Consider the following 23,823-nt stretch of genomic DNA (forward strand, 5'->3'; position numbering starts at 1 on the left):
GGTGCCACAAGAATAGTTGGAGTTGCGAGCACCTCTAGAATTAGGACTGCGCCCTGAAGCGTCATTCGCAGATTCGGAGGTCCGATGTAAGGTCTCCAAGATGCGCCGATCAACAGATGCTTCGATGGCTTGCCTAAATGAAGTTGTCATCTCCATTAAACATTCGTCAAGCTTCGAAATGATTTTGTTCTCTAAGCACTCCTCTTGTTCACGCATTGTTGCCTGAAGACGAGTTGTGTCTGCCATAATTGTCGATGGAAGGTCCAAGCTAATACCACTGATAAAGGAAGTCTAAGAATATAGAATATTCGAAGAACTTCGAGAATTAGGGATTCAAACTTGAATACGAAATAATGCTAGAGTAGTTTGAGAAGAAGAAAATTGTTTTTGTTGTGGTAATAATGGATTCTTCCTCCTCCCTTTGAGAGGAGTATTTATTATTTGAAAATCCCAAAAACATAACAATTGCTACAACCTTCTAACAGAATTACAACAGAATGTAATTTGGCTGCCACGTGTCTTTTTAATAATTTCCTATATCACCAAACTTCTAAACATATAGAAAAGAATAAACTTCCTTATAAACCAGAAAGCAAGCAATTGGAAAAGTCAAGTTAGTTGGCTTAAAACTTCGATATCAGAGAGAATATTATGAACTTCGATATTTGGCTTTTCCTTCTTTCTACAAGTCAACTATACTATTCCAAAAGAAGATTAATTCCAAGCACCAATACGAAAATTGAAAAATCTTCAGCCATCAACTATTAATTAAGTTCGTGTGAAGCAAAGAAATAACAGAGGCAGAGAATCGGCTTTGTTACCAAAATAGGCAAAAATAGATCATATATTACGAGAATAGGCAAATTCAATTCAAAATACCAAAATGGGGAAGTCATGGGGGGCCAAAACGACTTCAAATGAAGAAGTCGTGCCCCCCTGCACAACTTCACACTGTGCATTTGACTAGTGGTGAAGTCGTGCACCCCAAAAACGAATTTTGTGTCCTGTAATCGATTACACAATGTTGAAATCGTGACCCCCTGCACGACTTCAGTGTAGTAGGAAAAAATGCTACTGGTAATCGATTACGACACTTCTGTAACCGATTACCAGTGTTTTAAGTGTGCAAGAACCACCCTGGTAAGCGATTACAAGCTTGTTGTAATCGATTACCAGTGTGTTTTGGTTGGTTTATGAAAATTATTTGGCAGTTTACATATTTTATGTATTGTTTGTGTTATACGAAAAAAGAAATTGTGGTTATTATTTAATGAATGGAGACAAATTTGAAGAAAAGAGAAAAAAAATATTAATAAGAAATATTAATAGTAATATATTAATAATCGATTTGATTACAATTGGGTAAGATTAAGAAATAACTAATGACGAAATGGACAATTTCCCCTATGATGACCTTCATTGCGGTAGTAAGAGCATTTTTTTGGCTTATCTGGATTGGATTGATCCATTTCATTATGAATCATATTTGTAGATGGTCTTCCAGATGCCTTGTGTCGCATTTTAGGATTTGGTATGAAGTTTGGACCTGTATACGCAGACCAATAATCTTGATTTTGGATTGGGTGAAATTGTACTTCATATGCCTTGAAAATGTTGTTAAGACTGTACACTGGATCGATTACTTGGGTTAGTGGGATATGCGAAAATGCACAAACAGCAATGACATGATGACATGGGAGACGAGTAGCCTAGAAGTGACCACAATCACACCACCATTCATTTAGGCTGACCTTATAGGAAAGTGGAACAGGGCGGTATTGGTGAGGTGTTGAAATTTTCTGAACATCAAATTCAGAATTTTCACGGTTGTAGCGATGAACATGACAAAATGCGGATTGTTGTTGATTTTTCCTAATGATGTCGGTGATTTGTAGCATATAGTTCGCCTTTAATTCTCGTTCAACAAACCGTGATTGTGTCCTCTGAAATGTTGTTCTAATGAGAGCACATATTGCTAATGAACGTGCTCCCTTTAAAATGGAGTTGGTGCACTCAGCAAGATTAGTGGTCATTTGTCCATACTGTGCATCACCACCATATCATGACCCACAAAGGTCTTCTTCTGACCATCTCAACTATCAACATCCATCTCCGTATTCAAGGTTCGAACAACACATCCCACCGACATCAACATATCCTCAGGTTGAAACCTCTTATTTCGCCTTTCCACCAACAACACCGTTCAGTGGAGGTCCTTCCAATTATTTTGGAACCTCGACAATCACTCCACCATCTTCATACCAACACGCTTCTTCGTCACAAAATGTGTATCGATCGACCCTTGATTTCCAATACCTTCAACAGTCCATTAAAAGTCATCCCAGTGATGAAGACCAACACGCAGAGTCCCGCACCACAACAACAACAAAGGCGAGGCCAACGACAACGACAAAGACCAACATGTGGTACTAGAGGACATAGATAGATTCCAATTCAATTTATTTATAAATATGTACTTTGTCTATTTTTTCTTAATTAATCACAAATACTTATGTCATAAACAACTTTTATCGTTTTCATTTCTTATTGCACATCATGTAAAAACAAATATATATATATATATATATATATATATATATATATATAAATCAATTTTAATATATAATGCATTGAATTAAAACTAAAGCAACAAATAAATCAAATTTTCAACCAAAAGACACTGGTAATCGATTATAGTTTATACTGTAATCGATTACCAGATACATCCTGTAAACGATTACAGGTTTTGTTGTAATCCATTACCAAAGTGGCTGGTAATCGATTACAGGGTTTCTGTAATTGATTACCATATTCTGGTAATCAATTACAGAAACCCTGTAATCGATTACCAGCCAAACCCTACCCTATAAATTCAACTTTTTCTCTCTCCTCACGAACACACACCCATTCCCACTCGATCTACAGTGCCTTCCCACGGCTTCAGCAGCTCTCCAACCTCAAAAATCACTTCCTCTTCCACTAGTTTCACTTCTAAACAACATTTTTCCACTCTCCTTTCAATTATCTTCAATTTGCACCGATTGAAATCTCAAATGGCGGAATCTTCAAAGAGGCAAAGAGTTAGGGGCTCATCTTCTACAACTGCGGGATGTCGCCGCCGTCAACCTTCACCCCCTGAAAGCTCGCCCTCACCCACACCAAAATCTTCAATTTTCCACTCCTGCACTAGCTGAAAGGTATTTCTCACTTTTTAATGACCGTCAAATCATTGACCCAAAACACCTAAATGACCAATATTTCAAAGATCACAGTTTTGAATTTTTTGGCATGCTGAAAAATATGGGATTGGATGATTTTGTCTACGATGTTGCGCCTTATTATCCTAATTTGGTACGTGTCTTTTATAGTAACCTCAAATTTTCTGATAATGGAACAATGAAAACTGAGGTCAACAATGTCAAAATGATTATCAAACCCAACATTTTTGCTTCCATAGCCAACCTCCCCTCTGTTGGGTTGAACTTTAAAGGTAAATTATTTGAGGATTGGGCCGATCAATACAATATCGACGTAGCAAGACAATTGATTTTTTTGCCACACAATCCTCCTACGAGTAGAGTTCTAGCCGGCAATATGACAGCTGAGGCTAGAATATTACATTATGTTATATGTCGTGTTTTGTTTCCACGTGTTTCTAACTTTGCATAGGCAACCAAGGAAGATATTCTGTTAATGTGAATAATAATGACGGAAAAGCAGATAAACTGGACCCATGTCATCCGACATAGGATGAAGAAGGCTTTGAGGCCAGGTGCTCCTTTACCATATCCAGTTTTGGTCACCCGGATCCTAGAACATTTTCAAATTCAATTGGAGGATGAAATATCTGTCCCACCTAATAGGCATACCACAATATTAGGATGAGTGATACAGTCATTTGGATTGACCAGAAATGCTGACAACAGATGGATTCACAGAAATTCTCCTCCTCCACCTCAACATCAAAATCAAGCACCTCCTCAACTACAACCACCACCACCACTTGTTCAACAACAAACTACTTTATTTGATGACGTCATGAGGGGGATCAATGATCTCCGAACATTTGTTGGGACAGCTTCAATAAACTGAATTAAAGCATGAATGCAAGATTTGAACAATTAGAGCTGATATGGGTGACCGCTTTAATACTATTGATACTCGAGTTGAGCATGTGGAGCACGACATTGACTATCTACGTCGTCATTTTGGTCCACATGGTGGATCATCTTCCTAGATACCTTTCAATGTGTACTGTCCTTTTTTTTTTAATTTAAGCTTCTTCCTTTTGTAATGCATTTTGAATTCAATAAAAGACTATAAATTTCATTTATGATTTTGTATTATGATTTTACTTTCTTTGTTCTATTTACATTAAATTAATTACTCTTCCTATACATAATAATACATCACAATGTCATCAACAACAATGTGTACTTACAAATATTCAAATCATTACACATAATTAACTTCAAATAATGCTTTACAACACAATAGAATTTTTCATAAACCAACCACAACACACTGGTAATCGATTACAACAAGCTTGTAATCGCTTACCATGGTGGTTCTTGCACACTTAAAACATTGGTAATTGATTACAGAAGTGTCGTAATCGATTACAGGATCTTTTAATCGATTACAGGACCTAGAAGTCGTTTTTGGGGTGCACGACTTCACCACTGGTCAAATGAACAGTGTGAAGTCGTGCAGGAGGACACGACTTCTTCATTTGAAGTCATTTTGGCCCCACAACTTCATATTTGGTCAAAAATTGTCCATTTACATAATATTCTAGGCAAATATGCCTAGTTTGGTGCAAAAGCCCAAAGAATCATTATAGAGTTTTAAAAGAATTTCAATATTTCCTTGCCTTTTATTTAAAATTAAGAAAAAATTATCAATACTGCAATAATGTACATGTGTGTAAATTGAAAATGCGGCATTCAACAAATATGCAATCATTGAAACACATGCATGTAGAAATGAATTGGCACTACGTCACCAGCCATGGGCATAAATAATCAAGTTAACTACTAATATTATGAGCAGATGAAGCAGGTTGTGAGTTGATTTGGAGAAGCAAAAGTTGACATAAAATAAAATAAATTTAATGAAATCAATAACAAAAGGATAATTTGCTATAAATGACGGAGCTTAATAAAACCCAAGACTAGGCATACGTAATGAACCTGCTTCTTTTTCTTCTTTCTTTTTCCTCTTTGGTCCGCTTGTGAGAATAAGAGTTGGACATGGCTACAAACAAAAGTGTTACTCTTCCTACATACCTACTTTTTTAATCATTGGACATGGCTCACGCACCTTTACCAGAAGCACTACAATCTTGCTCTACAACCAAAAAGAAATTAATATTAGTAGATCTCAATAAAATAAAACACGCTTGTAGCATCTTAATCGTTAATTCAAATTTCCCTAGCATAATGGTTGACAAATGTCGAAGGTTTCGTAGAAAATCAGTGTACATGGCACTGTAATGAGGAAGAAAACTGAAACCTGAAGCTTCGATCACCCATTGCAGGTTAGGGAACTATAAGGAAGAACAAAACTGAAACCATGGAGCTCCAATCCAACACCCATGGCAGGTTAGGGCACTGGAAGGAAAAAGAAAATTGAAAGCATATTGTAGTTGTAGAGTGAGAGTGAGCGAGAGTGAGGGGAGGCAGTTACGAGTGAGGGGGAAGAGAGGCAACTGCGAGTGAAAGTGACGGGAAGCCGTTGCGCCAGTGAGCGAGAGTCAGGAAGCAGGGAGGGTAGTTGCGAGAGTGAGGGAGAATGAGGAAGGTCAGAGATTTTACCTTGTCTAGAGCTCGAATAGGGTTTTGGTCTTGACATTATCAACGAGCCACTCTCCGATCTGTCTCTTCTTCTTTTGCACTCTCCCTTCCATGGTTTGGCCCAGGAACCCTAGAAGAAAGGTTTACGCTTGAGGACCCCATAAGATCTTTTGTGTGGCTGAGCGAGAGGGAGGGAGTGCGAGTGCAACACGAGACTGAATGAAGAAGATGAAGAAGTGACCTGAGAGAGCGAGACTGAAGGAGGAAGATGACGAAGTGATTCAGTGAGAGAGTGAGATGAGTTCGCGAGAAGGACGAAGGACGAGAGGGAACGAAAGTCTAAGAAGAGGAAAAAATGTGAGTATTTTTGAGAGAGGGGGGAAAATGTGATTTCGAGAGAGCGTTAAGTTAGGAGAAAAATTATTTTTAATTTTTAATAATTAATTTTTTTAAAATCAGTATGTAATATCAGTATATAAGGTTTTATTCACTTACATGTGATTTTACATACACATTTATCTTTGGAAAAGTTTCCGCTCAAAGGAGTCGTCATTATATATGGATGTTACATACAAAAGAATCTGTAAATAAAGATTTATTTCATTATATACGGATTTTTTTGTATGTAACTAAATTTCCAATATTTGTATGTAATATCTGTATGTAACATGTTCATTACATACGAATCTCAATCCGTATGTAATAATCTATGAGTAATTGGCTATTTTCTTGTAGTGTTCGAGAATAATCGATTATCTGGGATGATAATCGATTATCCCTTCCTATGTGATGTTTTCTAATAAATTTCACTGAGATAATCAATTATCTTAAGTGATAATCGATTATCATAGTGCATTTTTATGAAAAATGGTAAATTTGATGAAGAACGAATGTTAACCAAGCATGAGGAGTTGTGGAAACATGATGATAATAAGAGATTGAGGTTGCTAGTTATGTTTATGGTCAGTTTGACTTGTGATTGAGGGTGGAACATGAGTGAGTGTTGGGATATACCTGAATATGTGATTGATAAGCATAAGAATGGGGGATAAAGCTACTTGTTGTAGCTCGTAAATCTTGTTCTATTTGCGGATAGGTGCTTCCTTTTGTCATGTGTACATTGGAAGGAGATGATATGTAGGGGAGGCTATAGATGTCCCGTAGGGGAGGCTATAGGTGGGCTGTAGGAGCGGCTACAGTCGATAAGGTAGGGTACAAGAGTGAGATGAACTCTTTTCATTATGGTATTATGCTACGATGATGCTCATGGTGTTGTTCGTGACTGAGATAGTCAATATGGTGGTGTCTATTATGATGATCATGGTACTTGAGATGCTCCAAGTTATGTTATGTCGATAGTGGGTGTTACTATAATGGTTATAGTAAGTAGTTAACATGGGTGCGAATGAGTGGATAGACTAAGAGTCCATGTGCGAGATATTAGTGATGACATCAATGGTTAGAGATCAATGATCAATGATCGAAGTTCAAGAATTGGGGATCGAGGATCGAGTAATTAAGTATGATTTAATTGTTTATGTTAGAGGGTTAAGAATCCTATTGTTATTATTACTATGTATGAGGTGTTGGATTATGGTTGATATAATCAGAAGATATGTATCTTGTTGTGTGTTTGATTATGGTTGGTATAATCAGAAGATATATATCTTGTTGTGTGTTTGATTATAATTGATATAATCAATATGTATGTATCTTATTGTTATGGTTGTTTTATCAGTAGTTTACCCTATACATGTTTATGTTTGTGTATTTGTAAATAAAATTATCGACAATGATCGTGTTATGTATTATATATACGTGTGAGCAGATAATGTTACTGATACTTATGCATGATTGACTCGAGAGAGAATGGAGAATGACTTTGGATTTCATTTGAAGTTATTTTGTTTTATAAGTTAAGATAATATAATTTTAGTATTTCCTTCCTTATTTTATTATTTGAAATAATATTTTTTTAAGTACATTTCCATACTATAATAAATTTTGAATTTACCAAGTTTTAATAATTTATAACATCTCAGAAATCGAGTTCTTAGAGTTTAAGTTCTAACAATACACATATAACGCATTATGAGTGTTGGATATGCGTTATAATCTTTGTCTTTTCTCATTTGTTCATAAATTGGGCAGTGTATTAAAATATAGCTACTACTATCCACCACATTCATCACGTCGATATGACAAGACTATAAGAAGATTATTATTTGTTAATTCTAGAATGCAATCTTTTTCCTTTAAACAAAGACAACTTACTTAATGTGTGACCTTCGTTAAATTGCAATTTTATATATTTATCAGACTCGTTTTTGGAAGAAACAAATTTTAAAAAGTTAGCTCTAATAGCAATTAAAAAAATGCCAACTCTAGAGTAAAAAACGAATAAAGTTAATAAAATACTCTAAAACAATCTTTTGCAATAAACAATTTATTAGATGCTAAAATGGATAATAAGTTTTATAAACACACCTTGTTAAGGTAATTAAATATTTTATACCAACTCTTTTAATATAATTGTGTAATTCATACTACATTTATATATTTAAAAGTCATATGTATATATATCAACTTATCTTCAATATTTAATTACTTAAAAATAATTTATGTATACTAAAATTTATTTTAAAAAAAATTCATATAAAAATCTAATATTGACATAGTTCATATTATATTTGCTTATCATATGTTTTTTAAATATGTTAATTATAGTCTCGCATTATTTTATACACTAAATATGGTCAATTATAAAAAAAATGTAAAATTTCATTAAAATACAAAAATATTAAAACTTTAGAACTAAAGAAATACAAACTCTTAACAAATCTATTTCAAAAAATGTATATAAAGTTTTGATTTTTCATTGTGAATTAAAATATATAGAAACAAAATCAATATTTATTGAGTCCGAATAATTATTTTTAAATTTACAAAAACTGAAGATTGAAAGATATATTAAGTTATTATATTTTTAGAGGTACCATACATAGTATTCCATCGAACTTTTGACACAAATCTCTTTTGAATTGCAAAAGTGATAGCATTTATTCGGTACTTAGGGTAGGAATAAAGTTACGGAACTTATAAAATAAAAATAATTTATGGGTTAAGAATTCTAATTTATTATATTTTTAGAAGCACCATACATTATATTTTTGGTTAATTTACACTCGACCATTGAAAGTTTGGTTATTGTTGCATGAAAGTTGTGTTGATAATTTCTTTTGTTTTTTTTTTAACACGTATTCTCAAGTTTCCTTAGTTTATTTGAATTTTACTAGAAACATGGCATATAAGAAAATTAAGAAAATAGTAACAGATTCTTAAATATTGTTCAAAGCCTCAAATATTTCTTATCAAACAAACATTTATTGGTTTTGTAAAAATTGTCATTGGTGCAAAAACTTTATTAGTTTACTGTAATCTTCTTGTTTTATTTTAAATGTGTTTTGATTTGAATAACATTATAAGAAGTGTAAAATATTGAATGTTGAAATCAGGTGAATTTCGACGAAAGTTATGATACTTTAACAATTTTTTTATAATAAATTACGTGTTTGGTACGTATATTTAAAACGCATAATTATAAATTACTACATAAACGATTGTAAAAATATTGTGAAAAAGATTGTAAAATAACTTTTTTCTTTCGACAATATGATGCGTGATTAATTTTTATTAGTTTGACGGTATAACTTTTTGTTTTGACACATGTTCATAATGCACATTGAACACTCTAATACTGTTGAATTATTTGTTTTATTTGGGTTAATGATTGAATGTACAAAAATGTTAGCTTTTATGTTATGTCTTATTCATTTATTCTTAAATTTTAGTGAACTTTCAAGAAGTTGTACATTAAATTGCTTTGATAGTGTTAACAAGTTAAAACATTTTATTTTGAAGAGCTTATGTTGTTTATTGCATCAAGATTTTAAGCAACAATGTGTGTCATTATTAACTTTTGAATTAACAGTGACAGTTTTACTAATAGTGACAAATAATTAAGAGAGAGAAGGCATCCTGAAATTAGAAAGTCGTGTAGTACTTTAACTTTGATACAAACATCACAAGAGTCATTCTTCCTACACCTCACTCCCTTCATCCTCCACCCCCAATTTTACCTTTTTACTCTTCATTTAATAAAAAGTCAAAACTTAATTAATGACTTAATGTTTCTTAACCACCAACCATTTTCGTAACTGCCAACAACTAAAATTTTTTTTGGGTATAAACTTTAAGCTGCAGCCGTCTTCTTCGTTTTCACTGTAGTATAGCAAGCATTGTTTGTTATTTTTTCACTCCTTTTAGTGTACTGAGTTGGTTATCATTCCCTCCCTGGTAGTGCTTGATAGTGCTGGGTGTGCTGGGAGATATGGTGGTGGTGCTGCTGTTGTGACATTGTTCGGCGAGAGGAAGAAGAGAGGTACGTTTCACGAAATCTCCTAACCGCACTTCGAACTGCGGAAACTAGTTGCCGCACTTTGAAGTGCGTTTCATATTTTTTAGCTGCACTTTGAAGTGCGTTTGTTATATTCCATGCTTTTTTTTTCTTTATTTCATGCTTTTTTTTTCTTTCATGTTTTTTTTATTATATTCGTGCATGCTTTTTTTCTTTATTTCATAATTTTTTTTTCTTTCATGTTTTTTTGTATTATGGTATTATTTTTTATTTTAAATTTTTTGTTTTATGTTATGATTTTTTATTTTAAATTTCTTGTTCATGGATTATGGTTAGTCATTAGGCAGTGTACTATTAGTCAAAGAATGATATGGAAAAACCTCTTTAATAATATTTAGGTTAGTTGATTTTTATGTTGAAAAGATGAATATGAAAGTTAAGATCCCACTAGACTCAATATTATTCTCTTGCCTTATCCAACAACTCAATATTATTATGTTGACTCAATATTATTCTGTTGGCTTATCCAATAACTCAATATTATTATCTTGCCTTATTCAGCAACTTAAGGTCCACTTACGAGAGAAAGATACTGTATCTAGTTCGGGGCATAATCTGAAATAAATTCTGATTTTATATCGGAGTTTTCTTATTCTTTAAAAGAAGTGGGTGAGGGTGATTACACAGATCAATTTTCCACTGATCAAATATTCCCAACACGCGTCAATTTAATTGAATGGGTTCGAAAGATTGCATTTGATCTTGGATTTGTTGTCGTCATTATAAGATCTGACACAGCAACTGGTGAAGCTGGTAGAAAGACATTTATTTTGTTAGGCTTTGAAAGAAGCGGGAAGTATAGGAAGTATAAGCCAGATGTTCAACCTAGTTTCTCCGGCACAAGAAAATGTGAGTGTTCGTTTAGGTTGAGGGGTAAACCTAAAGGAGATGGTTGGGTGTTAAAGGTTATGTGTGGCTATCACAACCATGAATTAGCAGAGACTTTGGTCGGTCATCCTTTCGCGGGTAGGTTAAATGCTACTGAACAATCAATTCTTGTGGACATGACTAATAGTCAAGTAAAGCCGTCAATTCTTGTGACCACGATAAAGCAAATATATAATGCGAGGTACACGTACAAACGATCTTTGAGAGGGTCTAGAACTGAAATGTAGCAGTTGATGATGTTGTTAGATAGAGACAAATACATCCAGAGAAGTAGATGTTTGGACGATTCTGACATGGTAAGTGACTTGTTTTGGACACATCCCGATTCAGTGCACTTAGTCAATTCTTTTAATATTGTTTTCTTAATGGATACGACATACAAGACGAACAAATATCGACTTCCGTTGCTCGAGATTGTGGGAGTCACATCAACTGGTTTGACATTCACAGCCGCCTTTGCATTACTTTCAAGTGAACACCAAAGGATTATTATTGACATCAGAGGGCGGTCCACGCGTTATTATCACTAACAGAGACCTTGCTTTGATAAATGCAATTAATAATGTCTTTCCGGAGACTTATCAGATGCTATGTACATTCCACATTGCGAAAAATGTTAGAGCAAAATGCAAGATGTTAGTGGATAAGGTTGAGTCAGTGGATGTGTTGATGGAAGTGTGGCAGAATGTCATGGATTGTGACGACCAGTCCATGTTTAGTGCTTATGTTCATCGTCTTGAGTATGCCTCTTCTGCATGGCCTCTATTTTTTGATTATGTCAACCGCACTTGGATAATTCCGTACAAGACATACTTTGTCAAGGCGTGGATGAACAAAGTTATGCATCTAGGCAACACTACAACAAACAGGTAATTTTTATTTTCATCGGCTTTTGTACTTATGTATTTCACATTTGTGTGTAATGTATTAATGTGATATGTGACAGGGTTGAGTCTACGCACTGGAACCTGAAGAGATTATTGGGATCTAGTATGGGAGACCTATGCTCGTGTTGGGATGCTATGCATAACGTCATAGTCCTACAACATAACAAGATCAAGGCGTCCTTTGAAAAAAGTCTGAACGTAATGAGTGATGCTTACAAAGGTTTAATATATAGAAGACTTGTTGGGCGTGTTTCACGATACGCTCTAGGACTTATTGCTGATGAAATTGAGCGAGTCAATAAAATAGGTATGGACAGTGGTCGTTGTGGATGCATTTTGAGCTCAACATACGGCCTACCATGTGCTTGTGTATTAGCACGATATCAACCTGGAATAATTCCACTTGGTGAAATTCATGTTGGACCCGTTTAAGCATTTCAGGTATTGTTTCTTATGAATCGCTTCTAGAGTTTAGCATTGACCGTGAAGTTGAATTGGTACAAGAAAGATTCAACAAGGTTGACATCGGTGAAAAGGTCAACATAAAGAAAAAGATGATCGAAATTGCTTGCCTAGAGATGACATCTATGGTTGCTCCTTCGCATAAAGTGAAAACAAAGGGTGCACAGAAGTCTAAAGTTGCACGGCATGAGAGGTCTACGAAACGTGACCCATCATATTTTGAGCACGTTGACACTTTCCATTCGATGACAGAGTCTTCATCACGAAAAACAAAAGTGAAATCGAAGGCCAAAGAAGAAACGCGAAGGACAATACCTATGTTAAATCAATTTCATTCGATTTGTCATCCATACATTGTAGATGTTGTTGATGTTGTTGTTGATGGTCATTGTGGTTATCGATGTATTGCTGCTATGTTGGGCCTAGGTGAAGAGGCATGGCCCGTTATCCGACATGACCTCTACCAAGAATTAACTCAGTGGCGTGATGAATACGCACAATTAGTAGGAAGCTACGATCGATTGGAAGAACTACGACAATCATTGATTGTCCATGATCGATCATAGGTATTTCTTATTTACCTTATAAACATGTAATATATTTATAATTTTGTATTTCTTTTCATAAGTATTTCTTATTGACCTACATGTATTACAGGTTAATGCTAAGAAGTGGATGACCATACCTGACATTGGTTATGCAATTGCAAATCGATACAATGTCATCTTAGTATGTTTTTCATATGTTTAGAGTTTTACCATATTTCCACTACGAACTTCACCGCCTACAGATGTCACACAACATCGGATGTTATGCATTGGATTTGTTAATGGATGTCATTTTGTACAGGTAAACCTCCGTATCACAAGTGAAGCATTACCCATTGGATGTTATGATTTACTTACTAATATTAATTTTTCAGGTTCAATTACAAGAGGTTTGTCCCTTACCCATGGTGGACATAATTTCGTCAAACCATTATTACCCACAAGCGTGAGCATGGTCTACATTTTATACACACAGGATGCAATCATTTATGAATTTAATGAAAATTAATACGACTTATGTAGATCTTAGAGAAGACTAAAATTAAGTTTGTTATGTAGCCTTTTTTTGCATTCATTAAATACTTTTCGTTATATAATTTCATTAGCACATGGCGATTCATACAACTTGTTAAATATATTATAATTAGTCAAACTATTAAAACCATACAAAATTATGCAATATTTTAAACACTTAAAGTATAAATAATCGTTACATAAATAACCATTAAAAAGACAATCATATATAACAATGTTCTTTCAAGAAAATGATACACGTCCACACACATGACGACCACCTCTTCTAGTACTAGACTCATACTCCTCAACAGACCTACGAGCTACCTGTAGTGTCTCGGTAGTACACTGATAAGCTACAGTGCCCTCTGTGACATCTCGACAGGTTAACATGCCCTGCAACATCCTGATCACACGCCTCATACCCCCCTGAAATTAAGATAACCAAAAAAAATTATTTAAGTAAACAAGAACAAAAATTGATGAAAAAAAAATCAAAATCAGTTAGTTTCAATACATACCAACAATCCTAATTCAGCCGACCGTCTACGACAAACTGGAGGCACCAGCCTGTCATCTGGAATGTCTCGCCTCATGCGCGGTGCAAGACTAGGTCGTTCATCGTCGTTGCCTGGAGTGATGTACGGGTGTGACACCTGCCTAAACCACGTTATGTATCCATCAACACACGCATGTGGCTCATGAGCTTCAATGACACTAGTAATGGCATGTTCTACATACCGCAACCAATTTAGATCAATTCTAGGAATGTCTGGCATCGGAAGACTATCGGGTGACCGTGGTATGATCTGCTGAAAACCAAATTGACGCAACACGCTTTCAGGTAGATGTCGATGAATCATGTCGCCTAATCGGATCCAACCCGAGTACATAATTATGGCAATGAATGGGCATGTACGTTTGTGCGAAACGTATGGATTCCAGATAACTACATCATAAGTGAGGGCATCCAAAAATGTTCGGCCCTCTGTCAAACTCCAACCCACCCTCGGGGGTATGTATCGTGAAGCACGTGGATCAAGTTCTGTGTACCTCTCAAACACTTGCCTCCTTCCCATTGTAGGAAAGTGCTCATGTATTCAACTCTACAAAAAACATTACTTCAATTGTGGGATTCATTGTCAAACAATATTAAAATAAACTTAGAAGATGGTAATGTACCTTGGAATATCCAGCTATCTGTCTGACCTCACTGAAGCTAGCATCTCCTAGCTGCTCATATGTATGTGCAAGTGTTGCTGCTCCCCAAGCATATCTCGAACAAGCATTCAAGTCTCACAAGAGAAGGAGATACGATACTCGAATTAGAGTCGCACTCTTATTCGTAAAAATTGTGCATCCAAGCAGATGCAACAAGTATGCCCAAGCAGCACACTCCCAACGCTCCTGCTAGATGCACTCCTGGTAGACCTCGCGTAGCCAGCTGAGCCTAACTTTTGGACCACGTGACTGTTTCATCTCAGCTGAAGCTTTAGCGTGGTCCACGCCAAGCAGCTCTATGATATGAGATCGAGCCTCATCATACTCTAACTCCTCAACCTCACAAAATTGTCCCATGATGGGTAGGTGGAGCAAATTCATAACGTCATCTAATGTGACACTCATCTCACCTATCGGTAGGTGGAAAGTATTAGTCTCTACGTGCCACCTCTCCGAAAGGGCAACGATCAATCCATGATCGGCATACTCGTATGAGAGGTTCACTAAACAACCCAACCCCGACATGGAGATATAAGGCTCAATGGCTTCATGATACATTCCAAAATGCTTCAACTTTTTGCCATGGGTGACAACCTTTATCCTCCTTCGATCCTAAATAAAAACATAATTATATAAAAAAAATGTAACATTTATTAAACAATTAAAATTTAGGTTGATGACTAACCCGGCCTTTCCATATGGCAAATGCAACATGCTGGGTATAGTGAGTAAGTAAGGAGGTGTCATGTGGACCTCCTGGGAATCCACCATCTTCAGCTTCATCTTCATCTTCATCTTCATCTTCACCTTCAGCTTCATGTTCTTCTTGACTACAGTCATGCTGCTGCTGAATATCCTCCTCTTCAACGTAATCATCCTGACCATGTCCATGTTGTAATAACTCTTCTTGCTCCTCATAATCATGTTCATCAATAACGTCCACGTGATATTCTTCTACTCGTCTTCTATGAGCAGATGTCATAGGTCGTCTTCTTTCATCACGTGATGAAGATGATGGCTCACCACGAAAGGATGAAGCCTCACCATGATATGCATCTCTAGTTTTAACCATATCTATTAACCAATTATATTATTAACATATTATATACAAAAAAGTAATTAATTATGTAATCAAAAATATTCAAACAAATAATAAGTAATCAAAGAATATAAAATTCCAAAAAAATTACATATATAATAATTACAAATAAATCCAAAATAATATTTAACAAAATTTACGAATAATAATTATTATTTAATTCAATAAACAATTTAATAATTATTTCAATTTCATAAAAAATAAAAAAACTTAAATAAAATTAAATACATAATAAATAATATATTACGAAAATAATAATATGTTCAGAAATAAAAAATTCAACAAAATTTAACAAACAAATAAAATAATTCAAAATATATTAAAAGAAAACATTTTATTTAAATACTAACATAAAAAATTAAATTTATTATACTAAGCTAATAAAAATAAAACCTAATAAAATAAATATACTAACGCAATTTGAAATAAAAATAAAACCTAATAAAATAAATATACTAACGCAATTTGAAATAAAAATAAAACCTAATAAAATAAATATACTAAGCTAATTAAAAAACCTTTCAAAAACCTAACGCAATTTGAAATCCGGCAACAACTAACACACTTCCATGTGCGGTTAGTCTGGCCGCTTTCCGCAGATCGAAATGCGGTTTCTCTCCACCGCACTTCTAACTGCGGAAGTCTGTGACGAACGACGTTTAAGCAGTGTGCGTTTAAGCAACGTGCGGCGACGAACAAACTGAATACCCCAACCAAGCACATGCATGTATGACAGGAAACAAAGCAGATGCACGAAGGGTACTAACCTGGACGGACGAACGTTGGCATAAGAGAGAGAGCGGTGGTAGAGGATACGGGGGAGAGAAGAATGGCAGAGGAGGAGGGAGACAAAAAGAGGGAGGAGTGATTTTGAAAGGAGGTGTAGAGTTTGAGTTTGAGTTTGAGATGCGGTAGAATATTTTGAAAAGGGGGTGTAGAATATTTTGGATTTATTCTCCTTGACTGTGACAAGGGTATACTTGGAATTAAAATGTATTTTGGAGGTGCAGGACGAAGGCTGTGAGGTGCAGACAGAATCACTCACATCACAAATGTCTGATTTTTTATCTTTTAACCTTATATACTAAATTTTTATTTTATTTATATCGATTAAATATTTTACTTATTTTTTTATCAATTATATAATTTAGTTGAATATATTTTTAATAAATTTGGATGTAAAATTAAAATTTATTCTTATAATAATTTAATAATTTTGATTTTTATATTTTAAAAATAAATAGGGTTAAATATGTTTTTAGTCCCTAAACTATTGGCCGTTTCTGGTTTTCGTCCCTCTTTCAAAGTAAGGTACGATTTGGTCCTCAATCTTTAAAAAACGTTCGTTTTAGTCGAAAAAACGAACGTTTTGAGGACTAAAACGAGGACTAAAAACAAAATTTTGAGGACTAAAACGAACGTTTAAAGATTGAGGACCAAATCGTACCTTACTTTGAAAGAGGGACGAAAACCAGAAACGGCCAATAGTTTAGGGACTAAAAACATATTTAACCCAAATAAATATAATTTATTATATTAATTACACAATTTTTTATATTTTAAATTTATATTAATTGAAACTTGTCAAATAGTATAAATAATTTAAAAATATCTTAAAATATAATTTAACATGAAAAAGATTTTTCATATAATTAAATTAAAATAACTATATTTATTTAATTTTAAATTTTAAATTTTAAAGACTAAATGAAATGATGTCGAATTTTGAAAAAAAGTAATAAATCTAAAAATTTTATCTAATTTAAAAAAACTAAAACCATATTTTATCCTATAATTTATATATATTACTTTTATCTTTTATTTTGATGTATATCCATGATTTTTCTAGCTAGGATTATTCTGGAACTGTTTAATTTGTTAAGTTGCAATCAACCCTTATCCACCCACAAGTTCCTACACTCACACACACCACCTCCTCCCTCCAAAACCCTCTTCTCTCCCTACTTCAAATCTCCAAATGGCGGAAACCACCAAAATCCGTTTCGGCTTCATCGGCTGCGCGGAAATTGCGCGTAAAGTCTCCCGCGCGGTCGCGCTGGCGCCAAATGCCGTCCTTCAAGCCGTCGGGAGCCGCTCTTTCGACAAGGCCCACGCCTTCGCCGCCGCCAACGGCTTCCCCGCCGGCGCCAAGGTGTACGGCTCCTACGAGGCCGTCCTCGACGACCCCGAGGTCGACGCCGTCTACGTGCCGCTCCCCACCAGTCTGCACTTGCGCTGGGCCGTGCTCGCCGCCAGCAAGAAGAAGCACGTGATGCTTGAGAAGCCAGTTGCTCTTAATGTTACTGAGTTCGATGAGATCATCGCGGCGTGCGAATCCAATGGGGTGCAGCTCATGGACGGTACCATGTGGATGCACCATCCCCGCACCTCGAAGATGAAGGAGTTTCTCTCCGATGTAAACCGTTTTGGCCAGCTCAAATCGGTATGAACCTGTTTAACTTCAATTTTACTTTTTATCGGCCTAATTTTTCAGCTTTTCTCATTAAGCACCTCTCAAACACCAATTACATGATAATTCTTAGGCTGAATCAACTCTAAAATTAAAATATTATTATCTAATTAGACATCTCTTACGCCTTAACAAGGGTAAGATTTGGTTGCATATTTAAAACCTTTTCTGTTTTACCTTTTCATCTAAACTTGATATGCTTCAGTATTCGGGTTCTCTATCAATTGTTTTACATGGTTGAACATCCATTTCTAGAGGTTTGTTTTTTCATCTATAGATTTTTTCAGTGATTTTAATCTCAGACCTCTAAGTAAATAAGGAACTCTTAATAATGTGACCAATGACAATCTAAGTAAAAGACATTCCTTAGATATTCATGTACTGCATTGACACACATTGTTTGGTTTTTACTTTCCCAGATTAGCAGCAATTTTACATTTACTGGTAGTCCGGATTTCCTTGAGAATGACATTCGTGTGAAGCCAGATCTTGATGCTCTTGGTGCTCTTGGTGATGAAGGTTGGTACTGTCTTAGGGCAATACTGTGGGTTGCCGACTATGAACTACCAAAAACCGTAATCGCCTTGCGCAGCCCTGTGCATAACCAATCTGGGGTGCTATTGGCATGTGGGGCCACTCTGTACTGGGAAGATGGAAAAGTAGCAACCTTCTATTGTTCCTTCTTAGCTAACATGACAATGGATATAACTGCTCTCGGGACAAAAGGAGCATTACATGTTCATGACTTCGTTATCCCTTATGAAGAGAAGGAAGCATCATTTTTGGCAGCTACAGAATCAGGTTTTGATGAAGGTGTTACAAAGTGGATTAATCAGCCAAAACCGCATGTAATAAAAACTGACATACCTCAGGAGGCTCTTATGGTGAATGAGTTTGCCCATTTGGTGGCAGATATCAAATTCAAGAACGCAAAACCTGAGAAGAAGTGGCCAACAATTAGTAGAAAAACTCAACTGGTAGTTGATGCTGTGAAGGCCTCAATTGATAGGGGTTTTGAGCCTGTTCAGCTTCAGGAGTGATGTGTATGAACCGAGGTCAGTGTTCCAGCTGTGCATCACAGAAACAATATCTGTTTATCTTTTTTGAGCAGTTCATTGTTGACCTGGTATGTACACTTAGTCAGTTTTAGTGTTGTGTTTGATAATGCTGGGGAAGAAAGATTAATTATAATGATTAATTATTTTTTATCACTGAAAGTAGTTATCACTAATATTATTATATTTGGTTATGCAATGTAATATGATTAAATATATAATATAATATAAAATAATAAAATTTAATTTATAAAATAATAATTATGATAATAAAAAATAATAACATTAATAAATTATAAAATAATAAGAAAACTATTAAAGATGAAAACTATTAAATAATAAAAATTTAGTAAAATTAAAATTAATAATAATAATAAATTTATAAAAGAAAATTTTGATCTTACATCAATGACATGAATTGACAAAAAGAATTTATTGATTCATAGAACATTCAAAATAAAGACATGAAATTGGTTGGGTCTCTCATTAACCTAATAATAATACAATTAAAAAATATTGTAATAACAAAAATAAATTTGATAAAATAATGATAATAAAAAAATTTTAGTATGATATTTAATTAAAATTAATTTATAATGATAAAATTAATTTGGTCGTTTTATACTTTTCTTTTCAAATTTATTATATTAATCAAATTATTTTTAAAAGCCAAATTGATTGACTATTTAATAACTAATTGATTAGTTCGGAACAGTCAATAATTAATTTAAATAATAATAATTATTAATTTAATGTAAATAATAATAATTGATTAAGAATTAATAAAAGTAATAAAAATTATTTATTAATAATCAGATTTATGATAAGTTTATTATAATATTTATAAATGTATATATGAGGAAGTTAAGTAATTAATTTTGATTAATTATTTTATTGTAATATTATTATGTAAAGTTATTGACGTGATAGTATTTATAAATATATTTGGAAAGAGATCAGAAAATTAATTTTGATTAATTATTTTTATTATAATATTATTATATAAAGTTATTGCTTTCAAAGTATCTTTTGCAGACATTTTTTTTTGACATATTTTGGATGAACGGACCGAGCTTCCAAACAATGCTTGATTCATCTTCTGCACGCTCTGACCAATCCTTGCTATGTTTATCAATCTCTCCAAGCTCAAACCAAAACACAAAGTGTTTCGGTTATTGGGATGATATTATTTGTTTTACTATATTTTGTATATTTGTTTTATTATATTATGTATCTTTTAACATTCGTGATTTAGTCTTTGATGTTGCTTGTCTAGAATGTCCATTCAGTCTAGTTAGATATTATATATAGAAGGTATTTTGATACAAAAATCAATAATCATTTAACAATTATGTTAGTTAATATGTAATAAATGTAATTATTTTTTTATTTAAATTTGTATTTAAAATTTTTGAAATAGATTTTTAATTAATAAAGTTTAATCACGAATGATAATTGTATTTTGTTTTAAGCTTATAATAATAATTTCATGCTAATGGTTAAGTGATGATTGTATGGTTTACCATGTGATATGACCCTTACAGTCATCCAGGTACACAAAATGTAACATTCCAAATACAATATTGAACCATAACAGAAACATTGTATAGTCAATAAAATAGATCAGTTAACAATATAAAGTTATTTTTACAATCATCCAAAAGAACCATAAATCTAACTTTATATATAACATGTACTAATACTAAAACTATGTACAATAATGATGTATCAAACACCATCAAGAAGACTACAACACTATGAAAATACAATACTAATATCACTACACAACAGAAGCCTTTCCGCTTAATGCTTGCTCAACAAATACATCATCGTGCTCTACTAATACCTACCGGATGATCATCATAAAAAAAATACACAAAACAAACAACCAAGAACATACAAGAAGGGTAAACTAATTGTAAAACGATCATTCATATTTAAGTAAATACAATATACAATTTCAAACACATTATAATTATAACATTATTTCTCTTCACACATACCGACTCAAACTTGGCCAAACCCTTTATTATCTAGTATAAATGTCGAGCCATGAATAGTTCTTCACCTGTGTGGTGAAACAACTGACTCACTTAAAGTTGTCACACAAGGTTAGTTCTTAAAACGCCTTTGCAACCATGAAAAAAGGCCTCAAGCCAGAACCTCCCGCTCCTCTCACTACATGACTCATCACTCTCTAATTGAGCATGGATAATCATTAGAGGGTCAGGATAACCATCATTTCGACTTCTTACAATTTATACTAGTCTCCCATAAAACCATCAATAAGAGATTCCTCCTTAGAATTTTCATTCACAATAGTTCACAACACTTTGATATCTTCATTATACATTTCATCCAAGCATAAGGAACCATGCAACAATAATGAAAGAAAGGAAAATAACCCATACTGGTGCCCCAAAATACCCAAAACAACAACAATAAAAAAAATAACCCTGCTAACTGACGCTCAACGCCACAAACTGGCGCCCAGCACTAGCGAGACAGAGAATTGGTACCTAGGGTGATGCTTAGCGTCCTATTACCCGAGAGCTGGCCCGAGGCTGGCGCTCAATGCCGTGACAAATCCAATCCCTTTTTTCTTTGACCTTGGACACTTTCCTCCCAACTTTCTTCTAGCTCAAATTAACCATTCCAAACCAAAACAACCTCTCTAAGCTACCCAAACTCATTTCCAATTCTTCTAACAACCATTACACTACAAAATCTGCATAAACCAGTTTTGATTGACTTAATAATGGACTCTATATTCACCAATTCCACCTAGAATTACTCCCTTAGAAATTCACTACCTAAAACCCTTCTTTTTGACAAAAAACCATGTAAATACCCCCTCACAAGACCTCTACTACAATATAGATTAGATTTTACGGTTTTAAAAGTTCCAACAAGTCTAAAATAGCTCAAAAACAGTCCCCAAACTGCTATTGCTATTAAATCATCATTCCTTCTAAAATCCACTCTCAAAACCCCCAATTTCACTCTAAAATGGTATAAAATGCACTCAGTGTTACTTCTCAATTTCAACTTCATACTATAACTATTTTAGGACTTAAACCAAAAATAATATACCCAAAGACCTTTACCAAATTGCATAATTCTCTTTAAATTCACTAATCCAAATTTTGACATGCTAACACCCATCACTTTAAATCTCCAATTTATATATCAAATCCTCAATTCTTCCAAATATCAATAATAACACAGTTTTATATCAACAACATCTCCATTTCATCATATTATTAGTTATACTACAATCATACATTCACAATTATTCAAAAACACATAATAAAGGGCAATTGCTCATATTTTTCCAAATTTCACACCACTAACAATCATATAATAAAATGCACACCAAATGACAGACTACAAACATCTTACTACAATTATGAAAAGCAAATTAGCTTCCCTTACCTTAGGGAAAACTAGGACAGTCCAACAATTACTCGATTGACACTCCCACCACGAAGAATTTTAGGTAAACGCCTACAATTGACAGAATGATAGTTGGGATGAAATCTTAGGACCCATAATTAACCAAGAATAGAAGAAGAAACACACTTTATACATTTAGGACAGATTTGATACATATGACTAAAGACCAAGATAGACCGAGAAAAAAGGGTATAAACTTACTTGCTCTATTGCAGAAATTGATTGGTGAATAATGAAGACAACTCAACGATGATCACATAGGAACTTCCTGATCGTCAAATAGATGATCAAAGGGAAAGAAAGTGTAGAGAGAAGGTAGAGAGAGTTTAGAGAACAAGTTCTATAGATATGAAGTGTTTTTTAAGTAATGAGACAACTGTATGAAGTTTTTATCTATAATATCGACTTATTTACTATTTTAAAATAAAATAGTCGATCTCAATATTTTAAAACACCTATCTACTCTAATACTCCATTTCTAGGTTCTTACACAAAAATAAAAAAAATAAAAGAAAATGCAATTGAAAAAAATTAAATGTATAATTGTTTGATACATTTTAAGTGAAAGAAGGAAGACATATTTTTATGGTATGTGTTTCTGTTGAAATGGGACGAGCATAGCCACCTGAAGAGTTCCTGTCGAACGTCGTCCTTGCTTCTTGTTCCAGATAACCGATTAGTGTAGAGATGTGACGTGCAAAATACACTCCGACGCTCAAATTATAATTTTTCTCTGTAGGTATTTTGTAATTCAATCGTAAGTAAAAGTAAAGTTTACCTTGAAATTAAACCCTTATTTATGGAGTTTAAAAGAATTTGACCAATTAATTTACCTCTTAATAATCATTAATGAAAACCTTAACTGCTTAACAGTAGCCGTTGTGACATTAATTGCGCCTTAACTATGCTCAACGGTTGTTGGGACTAAGCGGTCATGATATGCTTTCCTGGC

The 23,823-nt window shown here is 34.0% G+C and overlaps 3 protein-coding genes across 3 annotated transcripts; 2 read left to right on the top strand and 1 right to left on the bottom strand.

The window, feature by feature from the left end:
• Positions 1–3,300: 3,300 nt before the first annotated feature.
• Positions 3,301–13,506, top strand: LOC128193735 (uncharacterized). Its single transcript, XM_052867820.1, has 8 exons — positions 3,301–3,490; positions 10,156–10,236; positions 10,876–11,291; positions 11,746–12,029; positions 12,107–12,354; positions 12,489–13,057; positions 13,167–13,238; positions 13,432–13,506. The coding sequence occupies exons 1-8, from the start codon at positions 3,301–3,303 to the stop codon at positions 13,504–13,506; spliced, it is 1,935 nt and encodes a 644-aa protein (XP_052723780.1).
• Positions 13,507–14,980: 1,474 nt separating this feature from the next.
• Positions 14,981–15,863, bottom strand: LOC108344400 (protein MAIN-LIKE 1-like). Its single transcript, XM_017582845.2, has 2 exons — positions 15,477–15,863; positions 14,981–15,403 (listed from the first exon to the last, which is right to left on the bottom strand). The coding sequence occupies exons 1-2, from the start codon at positions 15,861–15,863 to the stop codon at positions 14,981–14,983; spliced, it is 810 nt and encodes a 269-aa protein (XP_017438334.2).
• Positions 15,864–17,757: 1,894 nt separating this feature from the next.
• On the top strand, positions 17,758–19,577 carry LOC108344893 (uncharacterized oxidoreductase At4g09670). Its single transcript, XM_017583427.2, has 2 exons — positions 17,758–18,333; positions 18,780–19,577. The coding sequence occupies exons 1-2, from the start codon at positions 17,869–17,871 to the stop codon at positions 19,398–19,400; spliced, it is 1,086 nt and encodes a 361-aa protein (XP_017438916.1). The 5' UTR covers positions 17,758–17,868; the 3' UTR covers positions 19,401–19,577.
• The last annotated feature ends 4,246 nt before the right edge of the window (positions 19,578–23,823 follow it).

This window comes from Vigna angularis, chromosome 8 (assembly GCF_016808095.1).
Source record: "Vigna angularis cultivar LongXiaoDou No.4 chromosome 8, ASM1680809v1, whole genome shotgun sequence".
In the NCBI taxonomy this organism is placed as follows: Eukaryota; Viridiplantae; Streptophyta; class Magnoliopsida; order Fabales; family Fabaceae; genus Vigna; species Vigna angularis.

Bases quoted from the DNA above. Each gene is read 5' to 3' on its own strand.
- LOC108344400 (XM_017582845.2), bottom strand. From the start codon at position 15,863: ATGGTTAAAACTAGAGATGCATATCATGGTGAGGCTTCATCCTTTCGT. The intron at 15,404-15,476 runs GTTAGTCATCAA...GTTTTTATTTAG, and splicing joins TTGCCATATGGAAAGGCCGG to GATCGAAGGAGGATAAAGGT.
- LOC108344893 (XM_017583427.2), top strand. From the start codon at position 17,869: ATGGCGGAAACCACCAAAATCCGTTTCGGCTTCATCGGCTGCGCGGAA. The intron at 18,334-18,779 runs GTATGAACCTGT...TTACTTTCCCAG, and splicing joins GTTTTGGCCAGCTCAAATCG to ATTAGCAGCAATTTTACATT.
- LOC128193735 (XM_052867820.1), top strand. From the start codon at position 3,301: ATGGGATTGGATGATTTTGTCTACGATGTTGCGCCTTATTATCCTAAT. The intron at 10,237-10,875 runs GTACGTTTCACG...ATTCTTTAAAAG, and splicing joins CGGCGAGAGGAAGAAGAGAG to AAGTGGGTGAGGGTGATTAC. The intron at 12,030-12,106 runs GTAATTTTTATT...GATATGTGACAG, and splicing joins GGCAACACTACAACAAACAG to GGTTGAGTCTACGCACTGGA.